The sequence below is a fragment of the Salmo trutta genome, unplaced genomic scaffold, assembly GCF_901001165.1.
Source record: "Salmo trutta unplaced genomic scaffold, fSalTru1.1, whole genome shotgun sequence".
Classification (NCBI taxonomy): Eukaryota; Metazoa; Chordata; class Actinopteri; order Salmoniformes; family Salmonidae; genus Salmo; species Salmo trutta.
In genome coordinates, this window is record NW_021822992.1 from 2,596,963 (window position 1) to 2,610,890 (window position 13,928).

The window sequence follows — 13,928 nt, forward strand, 5'->3', positions numbered from 1 at the left end:
TCTGTCTGGGGTGGAAAGGTAGCCCTACTCTGTCTGGGGTGGAATGGTAGCCCTACTCTGTCTGGGGTAGAAAGGTAGGCCTACTCTGTCTGGGGTGGAATGGTAGGCCTACTCTGTCTGGGGTAGAAAGGTAGGCCTACTCTGTCTGGGGTGGAATGGTAGGCCTACCCTGTCTGGGGTGGAAAGGTAGACCCTACTCTGTCTGGGGTGGAAAGGTAGACCTACTCTGTCTGGGGTGGAAAGGTAGGACTACTCTGTCTGGGGTGGAAAGGTAGGTCTACTCTGTCTGGGGTGGAATGGTAGACCCTACTCTGTCTGGGGTGGAAAGGTAGACCTACTCTGTCTGGGGTGGAAAGGTAGACCCTACTCTGTCTGGGGTGGAAAGGTAGGACTACTCTGTCTGGGTGGAATGGTAGGTCTACTCTGTCTGGGGTGGAATGGTAGACCTACCCTGTCTGGGGTGGAAAGGTAGACCTACTCTGTCTGGGGTGGAAAGGTAGGCCTACTCTGTCTGGGGTGGAAAGGTAGGCCTACTCTGTCTGGGGTGGAAAGGTAGGACTACTCTGTCTGGGGTGGAAAGGTAGGTCTACTCTGTCTGGGTGGAATGGTAGCCCTACTCTGTCTGGGGTGGAAAGGTAGACCCTACTCTGTCTGGGGTGGAAAGGTAGGACTACTCTGTCTGGGGTGGAAAGGTAGGACTACTCTGTCTGGGGTGGAAAGGTAGGTCCTACTCTGTCTGGGGTGGAAAGGTAGGGCTACTCTGTCTGGGGTGGAAAGGTAGACCTACTCTGTCTGGGGTGGAATGGTAGGACTACTCTGTCTGGGGTGGAAAGGTAGACCTACTCTGTCTGGGGTGGAAAGGTAGACCTACTCTGTCTGGGGTGGAAAGGTAGACCTACTCTGTCTGGGGTGGAAAGGTAGCCCTACTCTGTCTGGGGTGGAAAGGTAGACCTACTCTGTCTGGGGTGGAAAGGTAGACCTACTCTGTCTGGGGTGGAAAGGTAGCCCTACTCTGTCTGGGGTGGAAAGGTAGACCTACTCTGTCTGGGGTGGAAAGGTAGACCTACTCTGTCTGGGGTGGAAAGGTAGGTCCTACTCTGTCTGGGGTGGAAAGGAAGGTCCTACTCTGTCTGGGGTGGAATGGTAGGCCTACTCTGTCTGGGGTGGAAAGGTAGGACTACTCTGTCTGGGTGGAAAGGTAGGCCTACTCTGTCTGGGGTGGAAAGGTAGGCCTACTCTTCCTGGGGTAGAAAGGTAGACCTACTCTGTCTGGGGTGGAAAGGTAGGTCTACTCTGTCTGGGGTGGAAAGGTAGGTCTACTCTGTCTGGGGTGGAAAGGTAGACCTACTCTGTCTGGGTTGGAAAGGTAGGTCTACTCTGGGGTGGAAAGGTAGGCCTACTCTGTCTGGGGTGGAAAGGTAGGTCTACTCTGGGGTGGAAAAGTAGGACTACTCTGTCTGGGGTGGAAAGGTAGGTCTACTCTGGGGTGGAAAGGTAGGCCTACTCTGTCTGGGGTGGAAAGGTAGGTCCTACTCTGTCTGGGGTGGAAAGGTAGGTCTACTCTGTCTGGGGTGGAAAGGTAGGTCCTATCTGTCTGGGGTGGAAAGGTAGACCTACTCTGGGGTGGAATGGTAGGCCCTACTCTGTCTGGGGTGGAAAGGTAGACCTACTCTGTCTGGGTGGAAAGGTAGACCCTACTCTGTCTGGGTGGAAAGGTAGTACTACTCTGTCTGGGGTGGAAAGGGAGGCCTACTCTGTCTGGGGTGGAAAGGGAGGCCTACTCTGTCTGGGGTGGAAAGGTAGGCCTACTCTGTCTGGGGTGGAAAGGGAGGCCTACTCTGTCTGGGGTGGAAAGGTTAGGCCTACTCTGTCTGGGGTGGAAAGGTAGACCCTACTCTGTCTGGGGTGGAATGGTAGACCTACTCTGTCTGGGTGGAAATGTAGGCCTACTCTGTCTGGGGTGGAATGGTAGCCCTACTCTGTCTGGGGTGGAAAGGTAAAACTAACTTTTGAAAGTACCATGCTCAGATTATTAATAATGAAGTCTTAAATTTAATTATTTGCATATGGGGACAGTTTTGTTGCAAACAAGACACAGTGATTTGGCCTTGGTGAAATATGATCAGATGAACACATAGGTTTATCTCTCTGTCCGTTCTTAGCCTGTACGATTCCGCTAATGTGTTATTAAATGACCTAGAATTTCCTGAAATGTTTATGAATTCTTGGACCTACAAATACGATGATAGATTCATGCACTGCTTTTAAATATTTAAGCAGATTCTTTCCGCCCCCTACTCTTGTCCATAGTGGTCTGCGAACCCAGAACCTTCTGGCCCGCAGCCCTGTTTGCGCTGTCAAAATTCCTTTGTTGCCATGTAATGCTTACAGGATGAAGAACGGTTTCTAAAACTGCGTATCTACGGCTCTGGTCTGTCCAAGACTTGAGGTTAAATGGTAGACGCTCTCTACTATCCACTTTGTTTTAATTGTTATTTTGGGTGTAGGGGAGGGTCACTTGTTTTTTCCACCCACCAAGCATTCAGGGAGGGATTGGGTAAAAGAAGAGAGGGTCATCCATTTTCATTTCAGAGAGGTCTGATATTCTCCATGTAACCATTTTTTTTAAATAATGTTCTCTCCTTTACATCACTTTGAGCAGAGTTCACCGTGGGCCAGAGCGGGGAACCTGGTTCAAGCCCTGGAAGCAGCCCGGTTCCAAAACCAATGCAAATAACTTTCACCCGCGCCCGGAACAGATTCATTCAAATCCCCTCATTGTTCTCAATGGAGGGATGTGACTGTGTGTTGTTAGGCTCAGAGCTTTCCATTTACATAGGATAGACCTCGACCTTTCATTCTGATCATGGTTCGAAATCCAGCGATTATAAAGTATTCCCTGACACTGATTTATTTCAGAAAATAAGTTATTGAAAGTCTCTTTCAGCGATTGCCTTGCTTTACCAGATACAGGATACTATTTTGTGATTTGACAAACTCTCCGACTCAGTGGTCACTAACCAGTGAATCGTGATCGACTGGTCGATCTTCAAGGCATTACTAGTCGATCACCAAACATTTCTATGGAAAAGCCAACGATAAAGCCTGTTTTGTTTTTCTATTTGTCTTGGTTTGTTGGTGGTAGGTGTACTGATTCAGAAGCCCTGCGCGCCTGGTAGGAAAATCCCATTTTCAACCATTTCATTTGTCTGATGGGATAAACATCCTGGTTACCCAGGAGAGCTAAATAAAATACCCTACCGCGCTGGCCAATCAAATAGCTCAAATCACCGTGCCTACAACTTCCACGACCCCAGAGAAAAGTTTGATACTAGTCTAGGTGAGATTTAATAACCTTTAAAACCATGACCAGAGAGAGACTGTCAAAGAGAACAGCAAAGTTTGATACTGGCCTAGCTCAGCGTGTCCTCATTATCGAGCTTCAGCCCTCCTCCTTCCCCTCGGAGGACTCCAATATAGCCTACCTCATCACGATGATGTCCAGGAGGACTCCAATATAGCCTTTCTCATCACGCTGATGTCCAGGAGGACTCCAATATAGCCTACCTCATCACGATGATGTCCAGGAGGACTCCAATATAGCCTACCTCATCACGCTGATGTCCAGGAGGACTCCAATATAGCCTACCTCATCACGATGATGTCCAGGAGGACTCCAATATAGCCTTTCTCATCACGCTGATGTCCAGGAGGACTCCAATATAGCCTACCTCATCACGATGATGTCCAGGAGGACTCCAATATAGCCTTTCTCATCACGCTGATGTCCAGGAGGACTCCAATATAGCCTACCTCATCACGCTGATGTCCAGGAGGACTCCAATATAGCCTTTCTCATCACGCTGATGTCCAGGAGGACTCCAATATAGCCTACCTCATCACGCTGATGTCCAGGAGGACTCCAATATAGCCTTTCTCATCACGCTGATGTCCAGGAGGACTCCAATATAGCCTACCTCATCACGCTGATGTCCAGGAGGACTCCAATATAGCCTTTCTCACCGCGATGATGTCCAGGAGGACTCCAATATAGCCTTTCTCACCACGCTGATGTCCAGGAGGACTCCAATATAGCCTACCTCATCACGCTGATGTCCAGGAGGACTCCAATATAGCCTTTCTCATCACGCTGATGTCCAGGAGGACTCCAATATAGCCTTTCTCATCACGCTGATGTCCAGGAGGACTCCAATATAGCCTTTCTCACCACGCTGATGTCCAGGAGGACTCCAATATAGCCTTTCTCATCACGCTGATGTCCAGGAGGACTCCAATATAGCCTTTCTCATCACGCTGATGTCCAGGAGGACTCCAATATAGCCTTTCTCATCACGCTGATGTCCAGGAGGACTCCAATATAGCCTTTCTCACCACGCTGATGTCCAGGAGGACTCCAATATAGCCTTTCTCATCATGCTGATGTCCAGGAGGACTCCAATATAGCCTTTCTCATCACGCTGATGTCCAGGAGGACTCCAATATAGCCTTTCTCATCACGCTGATGTCCAGGAGGACTCCAATATAGCCTACCTCATCACGCTGATGTCCAGGAGGACTCCAATATAGCCTACCTCATCACGCTGATGTCCAGGAGGACTCCAATATAGCCTACCTCATCACGCTGATGTCCAGGAGGACTCCAATATAGCCTTTCTCATCACGCTGATGTCCAGGAGGACTCCAATATAGCCTTTCTCATCACGCTGATGTCCAGGAGGACTCCAATATAGCCTTTCTCACCGCGATGATGTCCAGGAGGACTCCAATATAGCCTTTCTCACCGCGCTGATGTCCAGGAGGACTCCAATATAGCCTACCTCATCACGCTGATGTCCAGGAGGACTCCAATATAGCCTACCTCATCACGCTGATGTCCAGGAGGACTCCAATATAGCCTTTCTCATCACGCTGATGTCCAGGAGGACTCCAATATAGCCTTTCTCACCACGCTGATGTCCAGGAGGACTCCAATATAGCCTTTCTCACCGCGATGATGTCCAGGAGGACTCCAATATAGCCTTTCTCACCGCGATGATGTCCAGGAGGACTCCAATATAGCCTACCTCATCACGCTGATGTCCAGGAGGACTCCAATATAGCCTTTCTCACCACGCTGATGTCCAGGAGGACTCCAATATAGCCTACCTCATCACGCTGATGTCCAGGAGGACTCCAATATAGCCTTTCTCACCACGCTGATGTCCAGGAGGACTCCAATATAGCCTACCTCATCACGCTGATGTCCAGGAGGACTCCAATATAGCCTTTCTCATCACGCTGATGTCCAGGAGGACTCCAATATAGCCTACCTCATCACGCTGATGTCCAAGAGGACTCCAATAAAGCCTTTCTCACCACGCCGATGTCCAGGAGGGCTCTCACCTGGGCTACTGCTGTATTTTGAATTTTAGGATCCCTTTAGGTATAAAATATATATATATATATTAACAAATTATTTGATGAAACATTGGCCTTACTGCTGTTAGCCCATAGAAACACATTGAATAACAGATTCATACATTGAAACAGATAGTAAAAACAAATCTAAAGGACGTTTGTTTTGAAGCGTCTGTCTGATATCTCAGAGATATAAGAAAGATCTGGAAACGGCTTTCTTTTTAAACATATTTAACTCTTTTTTAGACACTAAACTACTCCCATTAACGTTTTTAACTGGTACCGGGCTACCTTCATGACAGTCTACTGAGGCTTCTGGGAAATCCACTCAACGGGGTAAAAAAAAAAATCATCTGAGTGATAGATCTCGGCTTGCTTTTTGACTCCGAAGGTGACCTTGACTCTGAAGGTGACCTTGACTCTGAAGGTGACCTTGACTCTGAAAAGGTTGGTGACCATTGCTCTGACTGATGATCAGAGTCAAATCCAGCATATTGCCTCTTTATAACGTCCCCAATATGCTCCAGGGGCGTCGTACTACTGTGGCCGACCCTGTAAAACAACACATTTCACTGCACCTATAATACTACTGTGGCCGACCCTGTAAAACAACACATTTCACTGCACCAATCCGGTGTGTGACAATAAAATATATATATATATCTATCTGTGACCAAAAGAGAGGATATGTATTTCTGAGCCTGTAGCAACCGAAGTAACAAACTGCCAAGATGTCTGGACCTTGATGGCAGGTAGCCTTAGTGGTCGGCAGGTAGCCTTAGTGGTCGGCAGGTAGCCTAGTGGTCGGCAGGTAGCCTAGTGGTTAGAGCGTTGGGCCAGTAACCGTAAATGGTTGGTGGATCGAATCCCCCGAGCTGACAAGGTAAAAATCTGTTGTTCAGCCCTCTGAACAAGGCAGTTAACCCACCTTTCCCTGGGAAGGCCATCATTGTAAATAAGAAATTTGTTCTTAAATGATTTGCCTAGTTAAATAGAATATAAATGGTACAGATGGAGACCGTATTGTGTTGTAGAAATAGAGTCGATGGTATAGTCCTGATTTAGGCTGTTATCTTAATCCACTTCTCTGATGGACCAAAGACTTCTATTCTTTCAGTACATTTTACATTTTTTTTTACATTTTAGTCATTTAGCAGACGCTCTTATCCAGAGCGACTTACAGTAGTGAATGCATACATTTCATACAATTTCATACATATCATACTTTTTTTTCTGTGCTGTGCAGTAGTTGGATAACGAAGCTTGAAGCTTTTTTTTATTACAAAAAAAAACAAAAAACTTCTTAACATTGCAATGTACAGTATATTTGATACAAGATCCCTCACATTTTACAGTGCACAAATATCATATTCACAAGCCTTCAATAAATTAGTCACATATGTAAACAAAACTTCAATGTGAAGGCATATTTTGTACAAACACACATCACTGGGTACATTGAAGGACAATACACATTAGAACACAACCCACTGGGTGTATCGAGTACTCTGGCCCTTTAAGAAAAATCACACAGTCCATCATAGATTGTTAAAAATCACACAGTCCAAGTCACATGTTGTTAAACACCTGGTGAGTATGGTTGGTATAGGTAGCACTGGTTTGGCAGAATATCAACAGACTTGGAACTTCCAACAAATACAAAAAGGGGGAAATCTGGCATCAAAGATTTTTTTTTGTTTTAAAGGTGACAAGAAACAAGCTAATTAAGGGCTTGTGTAGAAGGAATAGTAAGCCATGCTTTTAGAAACAGAGGACTCTTTGCTGTAAGTGTTAGTAGCAGTCAGATCCTCACACTTTATAGCGGAGGAGTTCTCTGTGCCGGGTCCACTCAGAGACGCACGTCTCCTTTTACACACCATGGCCCCAGAGTCAGCTTTCTCCAGGCTCAGCGTGGAAGACTGAGTATCAGTCCACGTCGAAGCTATGTTACCAACACTACTGCTGTTGATCTCTTCTCCCTGAGCCTTGTCTTTGTCAGGCACAGACAGCTGGTCCTCTGGGAACCCAGTGGGGCTGGGTCTAGGGGACCAGGGCAAGCCTGTGGTCACCTTTCTCTGATAAGATCCTCTAGAGCCCCATCCTGCTGCCATGGAGGTGAAGGGAGAGTCTGGGTAGTAGGTGAGACCGTGGGAGTTCTGTAGAGGCAGGGACTTAATACCATAAGGGAGCAGGCTGCTAGAGTAGTCCCCTTCATAGGAACTGAGATCCAGCTTGTTGGGGCCAGCTCCTCCCTGTTGCATGGAGATAAACCACCTCTGGGAGGCGCTGTCCTCTGGCTGGGGAGAAAAGAGACTGTTGGTCTGGGGTACTGTCCTCTCACCGCTGTAGAAGCGGTTCTGGGGCAGGTTGTTGATGACCTGGTCCTGGAAGAAAGGTTGCATGGCGTAGCGGGCCCCTGGGATGATCTGGTGGGAGCGGTGGGAGTCAGTGGGGGAGGGGGTCAGTCGGTCACCCTCTGGAGCTGTGTACATCCTACAATACCACAGGAGAAGAGAGATGGAGAATGTACAAGGAGTATACAAAACATTAGGAACACCTGCTCTTTCCATTACAGAGACTGACCAGGTGAGTCCAAGTGAAAGCTATGATCCCTTATTGACGTCAGTTGTTAAATCCACTTTAATCAGTGTAGATGAAGGGGAGGAGACAAGTTAAGGGGAGGAGACAGACAGGTTAAAGAAGGATTTTTAAGCCTTGAAACAATTGAGACATGGATTGTGTATGTGTGCCATTCAGAGGGTGAAAGGGCAAGACAAAAGACTCAAGTGGCTTTGAATGCGGTATGGTAGTAGGTGCCAGGCACACCAGTTTGAGTGTGTCAAGAACTGCAACGCTGCTGGGTTTTTCACACTCAACAGTTTCCTGTGTGTATCAAGAACGGTCCACCACTCAAAGGACATCCAGCCAACATGACACAACTATGGGGAACCATTGGAGTCAACATGGGCCAGCATCCCTGTGGAACGCTTTAGACACCTTGTAGAGTCCATGTCCTGATTAATTGAGACTGGGAAAAGGGGCTGCAACACAATATTAGGAAGGTGTTCTTAATGTTTTGTTCACTCTGTGTATAAGGAAATGTGACAGTGATAAGACATCACACAAAAACCTTTGTTGTGTTACAGTCATTGTAAGTGAATATAAATACTGAAGATACTCACGAATCATAGTTATCCCTGAATCCTTTTGCAAAAGGGTTGTGGTCAATTTTCAGTTGTGTGATCTATGGAAAAAGAGAGAAGCAATTAGAAAACTCAATGTCTTATAATGAGATAAAAGGGTTAAGAAACATTGAGAGAGAGAGAAAGGGAGAGAGAGAGAGAAAGAGAGAGCAGAGGGAGAGGACAGAGAGAGTGAACGAGAGAGAGAACGAGAAAGAGAGAGCAGAGGGAGAGGACAGACAGAGAGAGAACGAGAGGGAGTGAGAGAGAGAATGAAAGAGAGAGAGAGCAGAGGGAGAGGACAGAGAGAGAGAACGAGCGAGAGAGAGAGAGAAAGAGGGAGAGGACAGAGAGAGAGAACGAGGGAGAGAGAGAGAGTGAAAGATGCATTCTTACATCGGTGTTCTGATAAGCAGTGACGGCTATAAACTGGTTCTCAGGGAAGGTGAAGGTCTGGGTCTTTGGGTCACTGCTCATGTCCTCCAGCCCCTCTGTCACCTCAACAATGTGCAGCCGCGGCTGATACTTATGAAGAGACTGAAGGACTATCATCTGTACACAGAAAAACAGAACAGAAAGTCAATGGAGAAGACGTATTTGTGGCCCAAATCCTATACAGGTGCAGGTGGTGGGGCAGGTAGGGAGCCTAGTGGTTAGAGCCAGTAACCGAAAGGTTGCTAGATCCAATCCCAGACCTGACAAGGTAAATATCTGTCGTGCTGCCCCTGAACAAGGCAGTTATCCCACTGTTCCTAGGCTGTCAGTGAAAATAAGGATTTGTTCTTAGCTGACTTGCCTGGTTAAATTAAAGGTAAAATAAATAAAAAATATTGACACATACCACTGACATCAATGCAATTTTATGCGAAAGTTTTCAGGATTTGACCTAATCAAGATATCTATGTATGTATGGATGATCTTCATAATAATAACAATAAAATAAATAGGTGTTTATTTTGTTTTGCATTTAAAACATTGTGGGTGAGTCTAACCACAGTAGGAATAAAACATTTTTTTTTTACTTTTAAATGATGAAAATATTTTGTACATAAATCAATACATTCCCAGGCTTATTAGAATCTATTTTTTCCTTATTAAAATGATCCCCCATGCAGGTGGTATATAAATCACCTGTGCGTTGTTGTTACTGCCTCCCTTGTTGTTGGTGAGCTTCAGTTTGCCGAAGGAGATTTCCTGTCTCATCCAGTGAGCTCCCGTGTTGGGAGATTCAGGGTGGACGTACATTTTGTTTCCTGAACAAGGAAAATAGGTATAAAAAAAAATGTTTCATAATAAAGAAATAAAATTATATTAATTGCTGTGGTTAATGTAATAAAAAAACCAATTTAGAAATAGTTTAGAATCTTTATACTGCCTATAATTTCCAGGATCATACCCTGCATATTATTGTCCGCTTTTCCACAGGTGATCCACTTCCCGCCTTGGAACCTCCAGTGGTTCGGGTCAGCGAGCATGACCTCCACAAACACGTTGTAATGAGCAGAGAGATTCAGACCCATCAGGTTGAAACTCAGGAACGGGAACATCCGCCTGATAAACAGACAGGGATTCAAATGTGTGTGTGTGTGTGTGTGTATTTTTACATGTGCCAGATCTGGTGAGAATTTGAGAACAAATGAATGTGTGGGTGCGTTTCAGAGAATACAGTTTCACAACATCAAATATAAATCCAATCGAACTGATGATGGCATCGTTTTCAGCATGCAGGAGCCGTGTCCTATATTTTAAACGGAGTTTGAAAGCTCACTCGGCACCCGCCGAACCGAAGCATTCGGGATACTTTAGCGGTTGGCCACATCGCACTCACCTGCCCTGCTTGGTGATGATCATTTCAGTCTGATGCCGATGGAACCTGAGCCAGAGAGGCCGGTTACAGAGGTAGACCTGAGCCCTCACCCCCGTGCCTGAGGGTAGGGGCACCGAGCCGATCCCGGACCCGCTGCTGTATGGAGGGTAGAGACATCCACCCTGTCCTAACTGGTAGGCCGAGCCGAACTGATTGCGCCCCGCGCACACCGCCGAGGAGAATCCCGTGGGAGGCAACACCGAGCTGAAGTGAAGAGATGTCGAATATCTGGATCCGCCGGATGCCGTGTAAACGGTACCGGACTGGGAATAAGGGAATAACGAACATGGACTCGCCATGTCTCCAGTTTGTTTGGATGAGGGTGAGATATAATAGCGGTCCGGCCCGAGTCCGTCGGTGTATCGGCTAGCGCTGCCGGCCATAGCCGGGTCATCTGCACCCACCACCGGGGACTTTCTCCTCTCCTCCGGGCGGGGGGCGTCCTTGGGGGAAGGAAAGGTGTTGCTCTCTCCCTCTCCGAGCATGGTAATTTTTGTCAGGCAAGATTAAATGTTATTCGGTCCCACGGTCTTTTTTATTCTTGTCCGGGGCTTCTGTCAGAAGGATTGGAGACGAACCGGAACCAGGGATCTTCCTGAAAAGTTCTGCATCCTTTTGAGAAATAAAAGTACAATTATATATTTTTTAAAAGTATATCCAAAAATATCCAAATTAGAATCGCATAGGCTATAGACCTATACTCTCAAACGGGCTAGCTGGCTAAAGGCTGTAAATCAAGAGGCAGGGAAGTCCTCCTGCCAGTCTGGCCGTGTGCACTGAGTTCCCACTGTGGAGACTGACGAGCTGCTCTCCTGTGATAACCTGGCTGATTACGGGATCCCGTTTCACACTCCCAATCTGCTGTGAAGGCCATGGGTGTGGCTTTTAGGATGGGTCGTGATAGATGGCTCAGTCCACATAGATTTACCATTTTGGGGGGTGGGATATTAACTGATTAAAAAAAATGTTGTAGTTCATAAAACATATTATTGCGCAGTAAGACTGATAGTGAAACTTTGCGCTGCACTGTATCTCCCAGATAAGGACCCTGTCAGAGAGGAAGGATTCTTATTCTGCTCTGTACATTGAATTAATAAAGGACTAACCTACTTCCCATGGCTAGCCTATATTTGGCTTTTTATTATTATTATTATTATTTGAATACATTTTATTCATTTAGCAGACGGTCTTATCCAGAGTGATTTACAGTCAGTGTATTCATCTACAGATAGCTAGGTGGGACAACCACATATCACAGTCGTAGTCCGTGCATTTGTCCTCATAAAGTAGCTAGGTCAGAGTTAGTAAGGTGGGGGGGGGGGGGGGGGGGTCAAGTGCGAATGTTCACGAAAGTCTTTTTTCTAGTTATATATTTGAACTTCTTGGAGTAAATGTTGTGTCTGTGTTTTTTGTAACATTCTAAATAAAAATGTACATCCAGGTTTCCACCCCCCACCCCCCATCTCTCTAGTTATTTGTGTATTCCCGGCAGACAACGCTCACCGAACCATCTCTCTACAGCCCATCAGGTCACGGACCGGCCGATGAGCGACACTTATCACCTCATTAAGGAAGACTTCACTAAGACATATAGGATCTGCCTCCCCGGGCCTCGGGCCCCGGGCCCCGCGGTACAGCTAAATGTTTGTTTAAGCTCTCTTTTCTGGCAGACTGATTTATAACAGCAAGATGCTAACTAGAAAATAAAAACTTTTTAATTATGGTGCAGCAATTCAATTGATAGCAAAGATATTTGTAGTAAAATTCGTCTGTTAGACCTATAGAGAGGAATTAGCTACGGTAAAATATTGCATGGCTTGGTATTTATACCTTTCACTTAACTATTCGTTTTCTTGTAAACCACATGACGAATTGTAGATTTGTTTTCAGAAAAGCCGAGAGCTGAGGGTTTGTATAAAGGTGTGAAAACGCTCTATGGAAAGTTGTCACCCTCATCGAAACAGCTACTAGTATTTTTTGTGTTCACGCTTTCCACGGTATTTCTCATGTAGCGCCACGGAATCACGTTTGGGCGACAAAGGTTTGACTTGTTATGTTCCCTGATATATTAACTAGGCCTGTAATGTTTTCAATGGGTTTTTTTCTTCTATTTAATTTTGTTAATTGTATTTTTATTTTTTTGTCTACAAAATGATTAGGCTATAGGGCTAGCCTAAACGGGTTGTTCAGACAATTATTAGATCATTTTAGAAATTATTTTCCAAACAGTTTGTTTAGACTATGGCTATAATTTACTATATTTCCTTCAATTTTAAGATAATTGAATGAATATATTTTCACATCCGGGGTTGACAATAAATTCAGAGTCATGAATTTGCATTAATTTCCCAGAGAGATGAGTCCACGTTATTTTGTCCCACCGGACTGCCCTTTGTGAACAGAGGGGAAACGGTCAATTATCTTTCCGTTTGAAGAAGCCTGTGATGTATTGCCGAACCGACAGCCTGCTGTAGGATCTGCTGTAGGATCTGCTGTAGGATCTGCTGTAGGATCTGCTATAGGATCTGCTATAGGATCTGCTATACAGATACAAGCATATTGGTGACACAAAGCTCCCACTGAATTGTAGCAGCAGTGATCAGTCAAATATAGTGCACTGATTTCACTGACAGAATATATATTTTTAAATGAAATTCTTAAAATATAATTTCTGTAACTTATCTTGTAACATTGTAAATGAGAACTTGTTCTCAACTTGCCTACCTGGTTAAATAAAGGTAAAATAAAAAATAAAAAACATATAGCCTACGAATTGTTAATGCATGAATCTATACCGATACATATGTTTAAATAGGGTTAGTCTATTTATATTATATACAAATCAATGTAACAAACTTACCAATCTTGGTCCTTGTTTGGCCTACTTCGTTTTAAAACGAGGCTAATAAATATAGCTAATACATCAAAATAAAAAAATATTCAAATATAGGCTGCAATTTGGAAATAAATAAATACGCGACATATATTTTGTTTTCAATCACAATAATGAAAATAAGAGAGAACGTTAATTTGTAAGTATTTCAACGCATCTTCTCTCCTCTCCTTGTTTTGAAGGAGATGGTTAAAAGTATGCGCTTATATGTAGACTACTGGCTCTACAATCCTTTCTTGCGGTTCAGCTGCAACCGTCCCCCGTTTAGGAGCGCTCTCTTGCGTCGAAGTTGCGCACATAGCAGCCTCTTATAAATTTAGCTTTCGATTCCCAAGAGTGACTGGGCAAGCAGAATATATACAGAATATAGGCCTACAACACGAGAAACACGCTGCCAGCAATAACGCACGTTATGCTGTAGTGATTGTTTCACTCGGTGATACTCATTAGCGGCCCCCTGAATAGTCGTATCATTTCAGGCTTAATTAATTGTAGTTGTGTTAGATTGTAGAAGGTCGGAGCAGAACGGGAAAACACATCAGTAATAGGGGGTAATGAAACGGCCAGG

The 13,928-nt window shown here is 45.3% G+C and overlaps 1 protein-coding gene across 2 annotated transcripts; it reads right to left on the minus strand.

The window, feature by feature from the left end:
- Positions 1 to 6,666: 6,666 nt before the first annotated feature.
- Positions 6,667 to 13,648, minus strand: LOC115187932 (eomesodermin). Of its 2 annotated transcripts, XM_029747005.1 has the most exons (7): positions 13,328 to 13,648; positions 10,429 to 11,079; positions 9,997 to 10,151; positions 9,732 to 9,853; positions 8,997 to 9,152; positions 8,601 to 8,662; positions 6,667 to 7,911 (listed from the first exon to the last, which is right to left on the minus strand). In XM_029747005.1, the coding sequence occupies exons 2-7, from the start codon at positions 10,950 to 10,952 to the stop codon at positions 7,143 to 7,145; spliced, it is 1,788 nt and encodes a 595-aa protein (XP_029602865.1). In that variant the 5' UTR covers positions 10,953 to 11,079; positions 13,328 to 13,648; the 3' UTR covers positions 6,667 to 7,142. The 2 variants fall into 2 exon arrangements, with proteins under 2 accessions (XP_029602865.1, XP_029602866.1); XM_029747006.1 differs by lacking the exon at positions 13,328 to 13,648 and having other exon boundaries at positions 10,429 to 11,472.
- Positions 13,649 to 13,928: the final 280 nt, after the last annotated feature.

Excerpts from the sequence above, each read along its gene's own strand:
- LOC115187932 (XM_029747005.1), bottom strand. The coding sequence starts at position 10,952 with ATGCTCGGAGAGGGAGAGAGCAACACCTTTCCTTCCCCCAAGGACGCC. Across the intron at positions 10,152-10,428 it reads ATCATCACCAAGCAGGGCAG|GCGGATGTTCCCGTTCCTGA; the intron begins GTGAGTGCGATG and ends TCTGTTTATCAG. Across the intron at positions 9,854-9,996 it reads AGCGGACAATAATATGCAGG|GAAACAAAATGTACGTCCAC; the intron begins GTATGATCCTGG and ends TTCCTTGTTCAG.